Source organism: Antennarius striatus, chromosome 7, assembly GCF_040054535.1.
Source record: "Antennarius striatus isolate MH-2024 chromosome 7, ASM4005453v1, whole genome shotgun sequence".
In the NCBI taxonomy this organism is placed as follows: Eukaryota; Metazoa; Chordata; class Actinopteri; order Lophiiformes; family Antennariidae; genus Antennarius; species Antennarius striatus.
Window position 1 is genome coordinate 11426420 of NC_090782.1, and position 16056 is coordinate 11442475.

Consider the following 16056-nt stretch of genomic DNA (forward strand, 5'->3'; position numbering starts at 1 on the left):
ACACATATTTTACAGTATGAGGTGTTGGGTCAACAACGTTGTAATTAGTCCACTTTTAAACGTTAGTCTCCTTTGGGTCTGACTTCATCACCTCTGTTTCCTCCGTCACCTCGGTGTTCGGGTACGGACTTCGTCTTTTGTTTCCTGACAGGAAGCATTTAAAACCACAGTTCTTAATGAAAAAATGACCCAAGTTTATATTCAGAAAACTATACTTATTTCAGTTTTACTTTCATCAGAATTTTCCCAAACTGAACACAACAAGTTATTAGAATTATTCAGGAGCAATGCTCTGATTGGTTGACTGATCCTGAACCACCCCCGATGGTGACAGTGGCTGTTCAGGATCAACCAGTCCAAGCACCAGACCTCTGCTGTCACACCCTGTTGGGAACAATTCCACACTGAAACGAACATCTGTGACACTACATCAAATGTCAAGAAAATATTCAATTTCATTCAAATTTTCCTCTGGAAACATTCCAATACAGTCGTAGGATCAAACAACAATCGTTAGCTTCATTCTTAAGGGCTGGAATCATCATGAGATTCCAGCCCTCAGTTTGCAGTAGGGGAGGAATATTTGATTTTAATTTTCAGTTACAGTAATTTACTTCATCAGATCCCCAAGAAAAATGCATTAGAGAGTGTTGACTGTTCGTGTAACGTGTCACATGATTTTCACCTCCAGAGTCATGAGCACCAGGTTGGGATTCACACAGTCAGATATCTGTGGTTTAATGCACGACTGACCTCATAACTGACTAAACAAGTGTCCTCACCATGTTTGCTAAAAAGTGGCACCAGCCATTGCTAATAAAACGCACACAAACACAAACAAACATGCACGCGCGTGCGCGCGCGCACGCACACACACACACACACATTTATGTGTGACATAAAGGTTTTAGGTCACATCCTCAAATGTATTTTATTGCTCTGAGGGACATTGATTTCTGTGTAGATCCTTTTATTCCTGGTAAATCCTCGTTTTGTAATTCCTGTTCTTTATTTTTACTTTTTGTTTTCATCTGTCGAGCTGTTGTTTGATTATAAGCAGGATAACACAAAAACTACTGAATTGATTTCTATGAAACTTGGTGGGAGGTTTGGTTTACAGCCACAATTGAACCAATCAACTTTTTTTAGGTCAATAATTTGTTTTTCTACATCATCTGTAACTTCTCAAGGGAAAAAGTCAAATTATTCTGGGCTACTTAGGGGTCTGGTATCTACAGAGAAACCTGTATAAGTAAAATGTAATAATCAGCTGATACAAATTCTGCATCTGGAAACTGGTCCTTTGTGAATGTAGGCATTCTAATGAGTGTCTTTCTTGTTTTATCTTTCGACTGCATATGTATTTCTATATTCTTATGCTTTTATTTTTCAAATTTTATAACATCTATAGCCCAAAGAATAGATTAAAATTATGAACTCTGAATTATTTTGAATTAAACAGCATCTGAGCCGATCAGTGTCTCGTGTGACAGTTTTTGGATTCCTACCTCTTATTGATTGTTCATATACGATCTTCTTCTTCTTACTTAACCTGTCCAAGAAAATCTGGTAGCCGACCCCGATTATCACCAAGACCCCAACCACTGCACAGAGAGCTGTGCTGAAGATCCACATGGCCTCTGATGCTCGGACCACCACACGGCTGTCCTTGACTCCAACTGGGCACCAATAAGAACCAGACATTAGCGAACCGGGTGTAACCCACTGGAGCTCCCCTGAAGCTTCATGACTCATCCACTACTCACGGATTGTTGATGCCAAGGTTTGGTTCATGAGCTGATTTTCCACGCCGCAGGTCACGCTGGAGCCCTGGGAGACGTTCATGGTCAGGAAGCTGGTGACATTGAACAGATGGGAGTCTGGCAGAGGCAGCGCCACAGTCCTCACCGAGCCCTCGGGGGGCTCCTCGGTGTTGTTGATGAGCCAATGGATGGATGGCTCTGGGAAGCCACCACGAGAGTGGCAGTGGAAGCTCATCTCATCTCCCTCCTCATTGTTCTCCATCTGCAGCAGCGTTGGCAAACTGAAACTGGCTGCAAACAGCCAACAGAAACATGAGTGGATGTCTTGACAACATGGGCTGAGATCTGCTGCCTGACACTGACCTGCTATGTTGAGGCAAACGGTGCACATGGCAGCGTTTGAATCTTCTTCTGAGATGACGATCAGACTGTAGGTCTTGTTGTGCTCCGTAGGATGAACCGTGGGCAGCTCCAGCGAGAAGTTACCAGTCTGAGCAGCATCATCTGGGATGTTGGCGCTGTTGGCGCTCAGTTCCTCCACGTTTTTATTGTCCTCAAACACAGACCTCAGCACTACCTCATCATCTCTCCTCCACTCAATGGAGAAGTTGGTCAGATTGTCCAAGTTAGGGGACAGACAGGGCAGCGACACCGGCTGTCCAACTATTCCAAGGACGCACTCTTCTGCAGAGATGGAACAGAGCACATGTTAATCACCGGTAAGGTCGGTGTGATTGTTTTTCTGTTTAAACATGGATGACTTAACAGAATCATCTCACCCAGACAGGAGCAGGAACTGAGTAAACACAGCAGCAGTCCTGTGCGCCACATCGCGCTCTGAGGGCGCATTTGCGCGCGATAGACGCAAAAACACTCCAAAATGATCCAGGTTAGATCTAAAGAGGGGTCCATCAGTGGTCGTTCCCGCCCGTTCCCTGGGTTCTAAGCCCGCTCCCTGGGGTCTAAACCCGGTCTCTGGATCCTGCTCGTTCCTTTAACTCCCCCAAAACATTTCCTTTCTTTGAAGGAAGTTATTGTCAGTCAAGTCGCGGCTTGTTCTCCCATTCTTCTGGTGTTAATCTCGCCTTTTGTTTCGTCGTCTGATTGTCCAAAAATACGAGAGAAATCGTTCAGCACAGCACGAGAAACAACAGCCTCCTTTCATTGAGCAGACACCGTCCTGAAAGGGGACACACTACCAGGATTTACCCAACCTGTTGGACTCCTTCAGGTGACACACGCCCTCTGTGAGGTAAGCAGTAGAAGACAGTGATCACACACACACACACACACACACACACGCACGCGCGCACACACACACACACATACACACACACACACACACACACACACACACCACCCTAATTCCTCTCCGTCCCAACTACAGACGCGAACAATCCCTAGATGGTTGGAAAGTGATATATTTTTCCCCAGAACCCTTGTTCATAATATTTTACTGGCAAAATAGTATTAATGCAAGTTTGAAATCGATAAAAGTGTTTAAAACATTGTCACTTGTATAATTAGTGAAATAAAAATAATCGGATCCGCTTCTCATGAATACAGTAGTGATGCTATGATGGTGTAGCCACGTGTTTTAAGAGGCTTGTCTGAACTTTTTATTCAGAAAATAGTTTGTAGAAAATCTGAAAGCCACTTGTTTTTATTTTATTTTATAGAATTATATTCCCAATCCAGACAGTCCTTTCTTTCACTGGAGATATTTTTAATAAAAAATACATGAATCCAAACAAAAAATAAAGTTTTTTAACAAAATGATTCAGCCCTTTAATTGGCTTCCCTCCCTGACAGAAGACATTTACAAATCAGAAATACAGTACTAGTCTTCATGGACTTGCAGTGAAATATAACTGAAAATTACATTTAAAATTCCCCTGAACTCCACCAAAGAACGGACTAAACTGAGATGATAGAGAACCAAAATATAAATTTTATTTTGTTCAACTCAGTATTTCTGTTAACGCTATAGTCCATGTTTTTGTGTGTTTCTTAGTGTAGCTGTTTTTTGCGAACACTTAAAGGAAATGACGACACCGGAGATGACGTATAACAGAACTACAAAATAAATACTTTTTTCTCAGCGAATGGTCTTGTAGGCTCCGCTTCCTTCCAATTTGCGTATATTATTCCGTTCAAGGAGAATTTGCGAGATACATAAATGTTTATGAATTGTATTTATACGTTTTTATATACATTTTAAATTCTTAAAACGTTTAGTAGATAGACTAATTTACGGTGTCGTACAGAACGTGTGAAGAAACACTTCCTGGTGGACATAATTCTGGAAGAAAATGTCCCATAATGCATCCGCACCAGATACACAACAGATAGCATGTTTTACTTTTTAGCAGAAACAACTGACCCCAGTGTTAACGTCAGACATGATTATTAAGTGTGAAAATATTTTCTATCTGTGACTCTACGGCTCACCGCTTTTTGGTTGGTGTTATTTTAACGTAGGCCAACATTTAGACTCTTCAGCAGCATTGTCACATGGTAGGTCTACAGTAGACAACCAGCAGCAGTAGAGCAACATGACAACACTGAGGGGGATTCAGTCATGGCGACCATTCCTGCACCGACACTGGACACTGAGCTGTCAGAGAGCACTGACGACCTGGACACCCCATCACACACCCCATCACACACCCCATCACACACCCCAGGTCCTCGCTGCACACCTCAGGGGGTTTGCTCTCTCTGCACCGAACCTGAGCAGCACGGATGACTCCAGCGTTGGTCGCTATAGAAACCTAACCGAGGAGGAGGAGGAGGAGGAGGAAGATGTCATTGATGATCGAGAGGCGGAAGAGTTGTTCCAGCAGCATGTTCCTGTGGGCACCGGGGAGGGCCACCACAGGGTGTTCATCGTTCACCCTGACGTCAAGTGGGGCAGTAGGAAGCAGTTCCTGACCACAGGTAAGAAGACAGGAACATGGATGGGAGTGTATGGATCCTGCTGAGTGGTTTAACACTCATTTAAACGATGTTTGTAGCTGATCTGATGATGGCGGAGGCTGTGGGGCTGGTTAACACTTTGGACGACTGGAGAGTGGTAAATAAGGCCATTGTTTCCACCAAGACACCAGAGAAGAAGAAGATATTTGGCAAAGGCAACTTCCAGTCTCTGACAGGTATCAGGCGTCTACTTTGTGTCCACCTGTGAGTTTATTCGTCGGATCAGTGACGCTTGATGTGATGGATTTGTGTTTCATCCTCCCTTCAGAGAAAATCAGGAACACTGCAGGAATCACTGCTGTTTTTGTGAACGTTGAGCGTCTGTCTCCTTTGTCTGAGGTGAGATCATGGGATTGCTTACTGGCTGGGTAAAGAAACGTTTTGAACATCAATATTTTTCATCCACACAGAAGGAGCTGGAAGATGCATGGGGGGTGAAAGTCTTTGACAGATATACGGTGGTGCTCCACATCTTCCGTTGCAATGCCAAAACTAAAGAGGCCAAGTTGCAGATCTCTCTGGCAGAGATACCCTTGTTGAGGTAGCGTTGCTTGCTCAAAATATCCCATAGCTAATCTAGATTTTCCTGTGTTTTAACCATGTTAAAACATGTTTTGCTGTGGGACCGGGGCTCTGATCTGTTTTTATGTGATGTGGTAGATCTCGTCTGAAAAATGAAATGGCAAACTTGGATCAGCAGGGCGGAGGAGCAAGATATATCGGCGGTTCAGGTAAATTCTTGACACCTGAATAATAGTCAGCAGAGTGTGTTAGTCAGCGGAGCGTGGATGAGTGTCAGAGAGGAGCTCCAGCTCAGTGATTGGTCTTTGCAGGTGAAACCCTGTTTGAGGTCCAGCAGCGACTGTTGAAGGAGCGAGAGATCAAGATACGCTCAGTGCTGGGAAAAGTGCAAAAAAGGAGAAACCTCCTCCGATCTCAGCGTAAACACAAGGAGTTCCCCATCGTGTCCGTGTTAGGATACACGAACTGTGGTGAGAGACCGGCCCAGTTGGGAAATCTGATGTTTGGGCTGAAGTTTTCTGCTATGGACCACTTTTGCTTTATGTTCTTCTGTCTGTCAAGGAAAAACCACTCTGATCAAAGCGCTGACGGGTGACGACGGCCTACAGCCCAGAAACAAACTTTTCGCGACCCTTGATGTCACCGTCCACGGTGGCCAGTTGCCCAATCACATGAAAGTCCTGTATGTGGACAGCATTGGCTTTCTTTCCCAGTTACCCCACCGGCTCATCGACTCCTTCTCTGCCACGCTTGAAGATATTAAACACTCAGTGAGTACCTCCTGCTCATTTCAAGGCTTTTTGTGATCAAATGAAGGCTGTTTGGATCTTTGAATGTTTGGACATTTTTAGCGTGACTGCAGTTTTTCAGAGAAGCTTGTTCTTGTTGCACCTCCAGGATCTTTTGGTTCACGTCAGAGACATCAGTCACCCAGAGACAGTCAATCAGAAGGTGAATGTGCTCAATGTCCTCACAAAGCTGCAAATTCCTGACAGGCTGATGAGCTCCATGATAGAAGTCCACAATAAAATTGACCTCATCGACAAGTAAGACAAACAAATCCTGCATGCCAGATTACTTTTTATGCTGTGGCTGATCTATAAAGGCAAACCGGATTGAAAAAAGTCATTGATGGAGAACATTTGATGGGCTGAATGTTTCTTGCCTGGGTAATATATCTGTTGTGTGAATGGGGTTGAGATGGACTGTGGTTTAATCTTCAGAAAATGAAAGTAGGTATTGTGTTTTGCCCCCCTCAGCTATCAGCCCACTGAACTAGATGCACTGTCCATATCTGCCCTGGAAGAACGGGGCCTGGAAGAGCTGAAGAACACAGTGGAGGAGAAGGTTATGAACGCCACAGGAAGACTCTGTTTGGACATCAAAGTTGACCTCAGCAGTCCTCAGTTAAGGTGAGATCGACTTTTTTTCTCACTATGCTTTTGTTTTTAATGCAAGGGCTCATCAACAGTAAATGCTCATCTTCATCCACAGTTGGCTGTACAAGGAAGCGACAGTACAGGATGTGCAGGTGGAAGCAGACACAGGCTCAGCTGTGGTTGAGGTCATCATCAGCAGCGCTGCGTATGGACGCTTTAAGAAACTGTTCGGAGGCAGGTAGCTAAAGGAAGAGGGTAGGAATTGTTCCTGCTGCAGGATGTCATCACCAAAGAAACGACAAACAATAGTTTAAAAAAATAGTTAGTTAAATTGAGCATTGAAAACACTTGAGGTGAATTTGTCCAGCCTCACAGAGCTGATCTGGCTCGTTCTCTGCTAATCTCTTCTTTATCATTGTTGTGTCTCTTGAATGTCGCATCATCATTTTGACTGATGCCCAGCTGCCTTCTCAAGCTACAAACAATATACGTAGTGACAAATGCCATTCACTCATCGGCCTCTGATGTCATTGACAACAAGGATTGTAACAAGGATGTTAATCCTTTAATCAATCAATCAATCAATTTTATTTATAAAGCCCTTAATCACATCAGCAGACATTTTAAATGTAGACACAAATCTGAAAGTGACAAAAATATACAGAAGAAAAAATCAGGTATGCAGTAGTAATTTTAAGAATGATTCTTGTAAAATAAAATCACAGCTTTATATCTTTCACTTAATGGAATTCTTCTTTAGTAGTTTCTGGTTCAGTGCAATGACCAGAGAGCAGAGAGGAAGTGGACCCAAAAAGTCTCCTGCTATGATGTTGAGGCTCCTGGGGCTGGACCCCGGGTGCTGGTCCTCCAACCATTTCCTCAAACTCTCCCAGTTACTGAAAGTCAGCGTCCGCAGGGATTGCTTTGGGTTCTTGATGATGTAAGAGCGATCAGCCGTCAGGTTCAGGCCCGAAACGAAGAAGCCATCTTTTGGAAGAAAGAACGCAAATAAACAGAATAGCTTCTTAAAGACACACCCGAATAACAGGAAAGAAGAACCAAAGTGGGAGTGAAACTCACCTGGACGTCCCAGGTCTTTTTCAAACTCGAGGTAACTGATCACTCCCTTCGCTGTGCGCTGGTTGGCCCACCAGTAGGGAATGGCGGGCCACAGCTCTTGATGACTCAGCGCTGTCTCGGAGTCATAAGACAGGATGACCTGATAGCCGGATGACCACAGACTCCGTAAGGTGAGGTCGGATTCCTGTGGGGGCAGAAAAGGTTGTTTCAGGCAAGTTTCACATCATGAATCAGCTGTGTGGAGACAACACTCACTGTCCGGGGGCAGAGCTTTGAACCAAATAGCTTCTTCAGGGTAAAAATGAAGGCTTGATGGAGTTGATCATTGATTCCTTCAAAATGACTGCAAGCGAGAATAACGATCTCCTTTGGATGAGAGTGCAGCCAGCTGGCAACAGACAGCAGAGCATCCTGTAGAGGAGGCACATTTTATAATGACCTTCTGCAGGAGAGCAAACTGAAGGTTTAAACCAGTGACGGTTCTCACCAAAGCGGTTAGGTGTGTGTAGATGATGTGTGTGAAGTACAGGTCGCTGGAGGAATCGTTGGGTTTGTGTGCAATGCGAAGGTCGAAGTAGCGAATCCCCATCGAGAGCTGCTCCTCGATGCTTTTGTCCTGCGAGGAAGAGAAATGAGACGTTTATAGGAGCTCTATAGAAAAATGTCTGATAGTCGTATATATTTGTTTCACCATTTTTATAAACGATTAAATTGTTCAAATGTGTTATTCCAATCCTTAAATGATTAAACAGATTAGGGCAGTTGCATTTGATGCCTGTTCACAGTGAAAAAATGTCTCTAAATAAACAGATTTGATTCTCAACATCAAAACTGAGGCTGAAACAGATGCAAATGGATGAACCACAAACAAACTGGATTACTAGTGAACATCTGGGACAAGGTGGTGAGTGGGTGGATTGTGAAGTATTTACTAGTGATACAATATCACTTCCTATATCAATCTCATGTTGAAAAATCAATATCTTAATTCAGTATTTGCGGTAAAAATTTATTTCATCGATCTAGTGACGATGCTGCCGTACTTATGAAACAAATGTTTATCCGCTCACTACATTTTAAATTTAAGGTAAAAATAGACTTTCCAAAAAAAATTGTTTAATGCTATTAATCAGTATCGATAGCCTACTCGTAATATAATCAAGGTCAACAGTGATCCAATGTGCGCATGTAAATGGGTCAGTCATCCAAGTCTTCATCGCTGGACTGCAGGTCAGAGGTTCTGGACGTGTTGCTGCTCCTTGTTTCAGGAACAATAGGTGAAAACACAAAACCTGCCTCCCATTGAGATCCTCACACCACTATTTATCAATAATTTGATCAGCTCTTAGCTTCTGTGTGCCTTCACACATTCATACCTGTGTTGTTGTCCATTTAAATATGAGCGGTCTAGTGAGGCAGGAGAGAAGCCCATCCAGGAGCCTGAAGGTGTCTGGTTCTGAAGGCACCAGGGGGGAGTTGATGTCAAGGCAGTAACTCATGGCGTCATGGCTCCCTGGTCACACAGGTGGATCACCCCCCACATGTTAGAGCTCCTCATACCAACTCTGAACCAGAAATACCCTGTGCTGCTCGAGCTAAACACACGATCAACAGCCTGTATGTGTATGATCTGATCTGACGTCACCATCAGGTCAGAAGAAGCATGAACCCACGGACAGGTGAGGCTACAGGTGAGGTTACAGGTGAGGTTACAGGTGAGGTTACCGGGTAACGCCAGGCTGGACAGGGGGACGTCCCACAGCTCCTCGGGCAGAGCCGACATCCAGTCCTGGGCGCTTGGTTCCATGTTGGCCGGCAGCAGCAGACGGTCTCCACCGGTCATCATATGACCTGATCAATCCGTCTCATTCCTTCAATTGATCGATGTGATGGGAGGTTTGAATTTCCTGGTTCTTCCGCGGTGTTGTTGTCGGTAGAGTTACGCTAGATTCGGTCGTTCCTGTGGAACTGTCGTTAAAATATGTATGTGTTCCTATACAGGAAGTGATTATGAACACAATAAAACTAAAATAGCCAAAACACCTCCGGCTTCGTTACTATGACGTTTGATTGGAGGCGGAGCAAAAGTTACAGATGAACTACAAATTCCGACACCTTTGGTCACGGGACGCACACTACACCAGGAAGTACGGAAGCCTAACGGAGCCACACATGTTCAAGTAAATATTGTATGTGTATAATAATTATGTTTTAGCATACAGTATTTTAATGTCACCATGACACATTTTTATAACTGTAAACAACACAGAGCCTCTTTAAATGAAAGACAACAAAATATGCGAGAATCAGGGAAGACTCAAGTAATAAATATTAAACTGTTTATTTCATTTTGAAGTTCAAGCCATATACTTTAAATGCAAAATAAACACAAATTTAAGTGTTATTCTTTTTAAGTAATATGTGACTTTGGCTCGTTGAACTGAGGAAATTGATTTTGTGACAATAATTAGAACTCCATTTTGTAGTGCTAAATATATTAATGACCCTTATTTCCCTCATTGTAAATAGCTCTATGAATCAGGCTGAGTGTAGAAGACATTATCTGGATATGTGTAGTAAGATTTAATTTTACAAGGTTAAGACTCCTATAATGAACTCATGTGTGTAGCAGATCTTTACATAAGCAATTCCCCATCATGTTATCAACCATGAAAATGTTTGGACTGAAAGGATCCCAGAGCAGCAGAGTTTCAGATGAACAATGGTACACAAACTATTGTGAGGTAACAGTAAAGCATTGCAATGGAAAACATAGTATCAGGAAACACAAAAGATTTTTACCCACATGGCTCTTTGTGGCCTGAAAGCACCATAGACAATTCTTTTGTGTAAGTGAAACAAATGCCACAGGGAGTGGAGATTTACTCCAGTGATGTCATATTTGAAGGAAACAATTTAACACTGATTTATAAATCTGGATGTTCATAGAATGAAAGTGTGACTATTTGCTATAAAACACTTGTATACTGTAAAAGCTTATTCCCACAGGCACATAGGTGAAGTCTTTACTTCAAATAAAGGCTGTACCTGTTGGCTAGAGTAGATCATAAAAAGAACAGTCAAGTTTCAGTCCATGCAAATAAATATTCCATGCATATTGCATACATGTAATGTCTACCTTCACTAAGAATACATGTACTGTATTGTAGGTGATGAAGATTAGCTACTTCATCTCATAATTATAAAAGGTCATGACTAGCGTCACATTAACATGTGCTTATTAAATATTTCTTGTGCTTACTCATCTAAAATGCCTACGTTAAAGTGAGATGAGTTATATCATTATTGCTTTGGTCACCATAACATGAAACTGGTCACCTCTGAAGCACATTGCATAAAGAGTGAATTAAATGTAAGCAAACTGGGTGCAAGTCAAAAATACCAAAGCAGCGTTCAAGCAGCTTCAAGACCAAAATGCATATTTCACTGCAGTGCATTGAGTGTTTGAGTGTTTTTGTGTCACTCCTAACAAAATAAGCTCAAGTATTTTTCATGCTGTGTTTCACATTTTTTTGCAGATTAATGCAAAATGGTAACAAGTCATGTGGACCTATTCAGCAGTTTATCATTCAGTGCGACAACAGTTGGTACAAACTGGCTCTCTGAGATAAAGTCCCCTGCAATGATATTGAGAGAGTCTTCTCGGGAGCCAGGAGTCTGCTCCTTCACCCAGCTCAGCAGGATGGGATACGTGGACATCACCAGGTCCTTCAGGGACTCCGTCGGGTGTGTGCAGATGTACTTCAGGTCCTCTGTCAGATTGATTCCAGTGACAAAAAAACCTACTGAAGCACAAATACATGCATTTCAGTGGCAAAATACTGCATTATTTTTTAAAAAAGCGAAGTTTTATTCATAATCGCACAATACCTGGCCGGCCATGTTTTTTCCTGTGTTCAAATGCCTCAATAAGAGCCTCTGCTTGACATTTGTTGGCCCACCAGTAAGGAATATGAGGCCACAGGTCACTGTGACAGCTGACTATGTTGTGTTCATAGGACACGATCACTGAGCACCCTAATGCCCACAGGTTTCGAAGAGTTAGCATTTCCTGAAATCAACAGAATAAAAGGTTTAATTTCATTGTCAGGTGTTATAGTATATAGATAATTTGTTGATTGAAAGCAGTGTGATTCCACCTCATGAAACCCATAGTTTTGGCCTAAGCCAAAACTAGCAGTCAATTTTCAGATATACCGGTAATATATTGTTTCAACACTTGAGCACCATTGGTTTTAATAAATGTTACTCAAACAGGAGTAAAAAATGTATTTGTGAGCTGTGGATTAGAACATATTGGTGCTGAATGTCAGGAGGACACAGAAGATACTAGTCTGTGGGATTCATGTTGGTTTGGGCCTGTTCCCAAGATTCATTGACAACAATAATAATATAATCAAAGCCAGCTTTAGTCCTTAAGCGCTTATTTAAAATGGAAGAAGTCGTACTGTTTTGGGACAGAGTTTGGAGGTGAATATGTTCCGTATAGTTGTGAGCAGCAGCGCGTGAAGTTCATGGTTCAGGCCGAGGAAATGGCTGAAGGAGAGGATGACCACCTCTTTAGGATGATCATCCAGCCACTCTTTAATCTCCATCAGAACTGTCTGCAAAGAAAACACAAGCTGCTGGTTTGTGCACAACCCTCAGCCTTATCTCAACAACTGGTTCTGTTGCCACAGTCGTAATTGTGTTTCATAGTTTTTATGGCTGATATTAACAAACATTAGTTCCATATCATGGCTGAGTTTATGTATTTTCTTAATCTTTTGTCCTTGTGCTGCTTTTACACAACAGTTTAGCATTTCCTTCTTATCTTCCAGTTAACTGTCAGTGAGGTTATGTGTTCACTGGTGTTTGTTACCTCACCTCCACAGTGAGTGTGGTGTAAACACCGTGGTAGAAGTACAGATCCGTGGAGCTGTCGTTGGGCCTGTGTGCGATTCTCAGGTCACAGTATCTGACCCCACAGTCCAGCTGCTGCTTTATAGTGGAGTCCTGCAAAAAACAAACAAACAAGGAAAACAAATGCACAAGTGAGCTCCAGCTTTAAAACATTTCTCTAGAAACAACAAGGTGATCGATTAGTTCTCAGATTAATTACCTGTGTTATCGCCCACTTGTACAAAAAGGGGCGGATGAGGGGCTTCATGTATTTGTCGAGCTTTTGTAGCATGTGTGGCTGAGTCAGGTCAACAGGAGATCTGTCGTTCGTGTCCAGACAGTAGGTGATTGCATTGTGGCTGCCTAAATGGAAATAGGATAAATATGATGTACAGGAAACATGAGCCAACAGACACAAACACAGGTATACAAAGGAAAATTTCACTTATGTATCAACACACAGCAAATAACACAATGTAAATAAACTGCATGTTGTGTTGTTGACGTTTTAAGTGTGTTTCTGTATTTCTATGTGTTGTGGAGCAGAGACGATGCCCTTCGACCCCTACAGGAGCCTGCTGAGGTCATTCAGGCCTTTGGTTCAGATGAGTCCTGGGTGTGCCCCTCTGGAGGAAGCACATCCACCCGGAAGAAGATCCAAGGGTGGACCCAGTCCTTCCATTCAGTGGAGAGACGATACAACTCGTATCCTAAAGTGTTGATGGGATGAGGAACGGCTGGAACAGCCTCACTCAGGCTGCTACCGCAATCCAGCTCAGATAATGGAAAGAAAAAGGATGGATGACGGAGGGATCTAAGTGCATCTGTGACTCATAGTGAAACAAACTGCTTACGTTTACTTTATTTATATTTATCCATACATCTAAAGAGTTTACAATGTGTAAGCAGTTAAAGCGGCTATATTTAGGGGGCTGCAGTAGCTCAGTCCACTAAGTACTGGGGTGGGCACTAGAGGGTGGCTGGTTCAAGACCCATGTGGACCAAAAATTTTGAAGTGTGAACTGGCAGTGGAGAGGTGCCAGGTTCTGAGCACTGCCGAGGTGCACTTGAGCAGGGAAGGTCCTTACATGCACTTTTGTGTGTGTGTGTGTGTGTGTGTGTATGTGTGGGCTAGTTCGATGTCTTCTTTTCCTTTCAGCTTCTCCCTTCAGGGGTCACCACAGCTAATCACTTGCCTCCATCTAACCCTGTCTTCTGCATCCTCTTCTCTCACACCAACTACCTTCATGTCTTCTCTCACTACATCCATAAACCTCCTCTTTGGTCTTCCTTTAGGCCTCCTGCCTGGCAGTTCAAAACTCAGCATCCTTCTACCAATATATTCACTATCTCTCCTCTGGACATGTCCAAACCATCTCAGTCTGGCCTCTGTCTTTATCTCCAAAACCTCTAACATGTGCTGTCCCTCTGATGTACTCATTCCTGATCCTATCCTTCCTGGTCACTCCCAAAGAGAACCTCCATCTCTGCTACCTCCAGCTCTGTCTCCTGTCTTTTCCTCAATGACACTGTCTCTAGACCAAACAACATCACTGGTCTCACCACAGTTTTGTACACCTTCCCTTTCATTTTATCTGAAACTCTTCTATCACACCTGACACTTTTCTCCACCTGTTCCATCCTGCCGTATATATATAAGTATATCATATATAAGTATATGATTTTTTTAGAGAGGAAACAATTATTTCCCTATGGGGATCATTAAAGGATTACTACTACTACTACTACTATTTATTATTATTATTATTATTATTATTATTATTATTATTATTTAAGTCAGTCATACATCACATGTATGTAGTAATAATAGCCACCCATCACCCACCGGGGATGGCCAGGTGTTCCAGCGGGGTGTCCCACAGAGCTCCGGGCAGCTGGGACATCCAGCTCTCCATGGGCAGCTCTCCGAGGCTCAGCCCGGACATCGAGGACATGTCACACAGCTCTGGCTCTGGATTCACACGAACACTCGCTGAGATGGACGAGCGAAGCCGCTGTGGGACATTTTCTGTGTTTTTAGTGTTAAACTTCACCTTCAGAGTCCCACGGAGTCACACGACAGCTTCCGTCTCGTTCATTACTCACTTGGTCAAACTGCTGCGCCCAAACCAGCCGAACCAGGTGATCCACCCAACACGATGATTGAAACCGCCGGGGGGCTCCAGAAGTCGTCCATCCTACCCGCTAACACGCCCCGGCTCGGTCCCGTTACCGTTTACACCTGCACAACCCGGGATCACTGTCGATCACCCACCGCGGGGAAACATCCACTCCTGATCGGGCTGCTTCAGCGGCATCGGAGGGACGCAGCCGCTCCACGCCCCGGGTGGGTGTCAGCCGGTGCGGCAGCAGAGGGAGTGGGGAGCGGGGAGGGCGGCGGCGCCGCCTGCTGCCCACGGATCAGCAGAGACACGAACACTCGTTCTTAAAGAGCCCACGGACACGGTGTGGAAGCCCAGCTCACCGCAGACCCCACAGCCACACAGCCGCAGCCACAGCAGGTAGATCCCATCCGGGGCTGACTGACAAGCACCTGAGGTGACGTCACTGAGGGGGTGTGGCCAGATACGCGCCAGTCAGCAGCGTCAAATGTTATCAAGCAGCATAGCAAAGAAAAAAATAAAATAAAATATGTATTAAAAAAATTACATAATTTAAAATTTTATTTAAATTATATTTATGTATATGGTTACTATATTATTACCAATAATATTTATTTCAATATTATTTAGAAACTAATTCAGAAACCTGATCATGTTTTTTTCTCAATAATTTTCCTCAATAATAAAAACGTTCAATTATAAAATCCTTTTATGTTTACTTGTGTTACCTTTGACTAATACTTCAATTAATTTAGTTTTCTGAAACATTTTAGTGTGGACAAAAAATAAAATCCAGACAAACACACCGCTGTGTGTCTCTAACTTGTGTTATTTCCTCCTGTGAACCAATAACCCGTTGTCCTGGACCACACCTCACAAAACTGCTTACAGATATTTTACCTCTGATCAGCAGCCTGTTAGATATTATCAGGCTATGCCAAAGTCCTTTAAAAAGGGTTATCTTATGAAAGGTTATATATAATCTACAGCTGCTGTTATTAAATAGGTAGATGTATCTGTAGCTCTGTGATGTTTGGAGCATCAGAATGTGGAATAAGATAACAGCTGAAGTAGTCAGTAAGGCAAGGTTTAAAAACATTTAAAAATAGATTAAGATCAAATGTTTAAATCTGTGTCTACATTTTCTAGTTTTATACTGTACATATACCAAAGATGTCTTTTCCCTGAACACACATCTGAATGAACACGTTTTGACTTTAGGACTGTGACCTTTGTGCTTCCCCAGAATGAATTGATTCAGCTGTCAGTTTGTTCAGATAACTTCAGCTTCATCAACACATCAATAAA

At 43.1% G+C, this 16056-nt stretch overlaps 4 protein-coding genes across 8 annotated transcripts; 1 reads left to right on the forward strand and 3 right to left on the reverse strand.

Annotated features, from left to right (window-relative positions):
* Positions 1 to 10: 10 nt before the first annotated feature.
* LOC137598718 (ICOS ligand-like) lies at positions 11 to 2984 on the reverse strand. The gene is made up of 5 exons (XM_068319169.1): positions 2543 to 2984; positions 2127 to 2447; positions 1767 to 2054; positions 1509 to 1679; positions 11 to 144 (listed from the first exon to the last, which is right to left on the reverse strand). The coding sequence occupies exons 1-5, from the start codon at positions 2673 to 2675 to the stop codon at positions 56 to 58; spliced, it is 1002 nt and encodes a 333-aa protein (XP_068175270.1). The 5' UTR covers positions 2676 to 2984; the 3' UTR covers positions 11 to 55.
* Positions 2985 to 4082: 1098 nt separating this feature from the next.
* Positions 4083 to 7382, forward strand: gtpbp6 (GTP binding protein 6 (putative)). Of its 2 annotated transcripts, none has more exons than XM_068319129.1 (10): positions 4083 to 4703; positions 4781 to 4918; positions 5011 to 5081; positions 5153 to 5283; positions 5403 to 5473; positions 5576 to 5734; positions 5826 to 6034; positions 6162 to 6310; positions 6524 to 6676; positions 6759 to 7382. In XM_068319129.1, exons 1-10 carry the CDS (start codon positions 4319 to 4321, stop codon positions 6883 to 6885), a joined length of 1593 nt encoding a protein of 530 aa, XP_068175230.1. In that variant the 5' UTR covers positions 4083 to 4318; the 3' UTR covers positions 6886 to 7382. The 2 variants fall into 2 exon arrangements, with proteins under 2 accessions (XP_068175230.1, XP_068175231.1); XM_068319130.1 differs by having other exon boundaries at positions 5156 to 5283.
* On the reverse strand, positions 7370 to 9771 carry LOC137598698 (phosphatidylinositol specific phospholipase C X domain containing 1). Of its 2 annotated transcripts, XM_068319132.1 has the most exons (6): positions 9449 to 9771; positions 9100 to 9236; positions 8211 to 8339; positions 7979 to 8134; positions 7724 to 7907; positions 7370 to 7630 (listed from the first exon to the last, which is right to left on the reverse strand). In XM_068319132.1, the coding sequence occupies exons 1-6, from the start codon at positions 9567 to 9569 to the stop codon at positions 7380 to 7382; spliced, it is 978 nt and encodes a 325-aa protein (XP_068175233.1). In that variant the 5' UTR covers positions 9570 to 9771; the 3' UTR covers positions 7370 to 7379. The 2 variants fall into 2 exon arrangements, with proteins under 2 accessions (XP_068175233.1, XP_068175232.1); XM_068319131.1 differs by having other exon boundaries at positions 7370 to 7907.
* A 296-nt stretch (positions 9772 to 10067) lies between these two features.
* Positions 10068 to 15146, reverse strand: LOC137598772 (phosphatidylinositol-specific phospholipase C, X domain containing 1). Of its 3 annotated transcripts, none has more exons than XM_068319240.1 (7): positions 14732 to 15146; positions 14472 to 14640; positions 12846 to 12988; positions 12611 to 12739; positions 12193 to 12348; positions 11615 to 11795; positions 10068 to 11526 (listed from the first exon to the last, which is right to left on the reverse strand). In XM_068319240.1, the coding sequence occupies exons 2-7, from the start codon at positions 14578 to 14580 to the stop codon at positions 11285 to 11287; spliced, it is 960 nt and encodes a 319-aa protein (XP_068175341.1). In that variant the 5' UTR covers positions 14581 to 14640; positions 14732 to 15146; the 3' UTR covers positions 10068 to 11284. The 3 variants fall into 3 exon arrangements, with proteins under 3 accessions (XP_068175341.1, XP_068175338.1, XP_068175340.1); XM_068319237.1 differs by having other exon boundaries at positions 10068 to 11529; XM_068319239.1 differs by having other exon boundaries at positions 10068 to 11529; positions 14472 to 14654.
* Between the last annotated feature and the right edge of the window lie 910 nt (positions 15147 to 16056).

Coding starts and splice junctions, on each gene's coding strand:
- gtpbp6 (XM_068319129.1), top strand. CDS start 4,319: ATGACAACACTGAGGGGGATTCAGTCATGGCGACCATTCCTGCACCGA. Junction 4,919..5,010: donor CAACTTCCAGTCTCTGACAG/GTATCAGGCGTC, acceptor TCCTCCCTTCAG/AGAAAATCAGGAACACTGCA. Junction 6,035..6,161: donor TTGAAGATATTAAACACTCA/GTGAGTACCTCC, acceptor TTGCACCTCCAG/GATCTTTTGGTTCACGTCAG.
- LOC137598772 (XM_068319237.1), bottom strand. CDS start 14,580: ATGTCCTCGATGTCCGGGCTGAGCCTCGGAGAGCTGCCCATGGAGAGC. Junction 12,989..14,471: donor GGAACACCTGGCCATCCCCG/GTGGGTGATGGG, acceptor ATTTCCATTTAG/GCAGCCACAATGCAATCACC. Junction 12,349..12,610: donor ACACCACACTCACTGTGGAG/GTGAGGTAACAA, acceptor TTTTCTTTGCAG/ACAGTTCTGATGGAGATTAA.
- LOC137598698 (XM_068319131.1), bottom strand. CDS start 9,569: ATGATGACCGGTGGAGACCGTCTGCTGCTGCCGGCCAACATGGAACCA. Junction 9,237..9,448: donor GTCCAGCCTGGCGTTACCCG/GTAACCTCACCT, acceptor CTGTGTGACCAG/GGAGCCATGACGCCATGAGT. Junction 8,340..9,099: donor TTAAATGGACAACAACACAG/GTATGAATGTGT, acceptor TCTTCCTCGCAG/GACAAAAGCATCGAGGAGCA.
- LOC137598718 (XM_068319169.1), bottom strand. CDS start 2,675: ATGGACCCCTCTTTAGATCTAACCTGGATCATTTTGGAGTGTTTTTGC. Junction 2,055..2,126: donor CGTTTGCCTCAACATAGCAG/GTCAGTGTCAGG, acceptor GGCTGTTTGCAG/CCAGTTTCAGTTTGCCAACG. Junction 145..1,508: donor ATATGAACAATCAATAAGAG/GTAGGAATCCAA, acceptor GCTTCCTGTCAG/GAAACAAAAGACGAAGTCCG.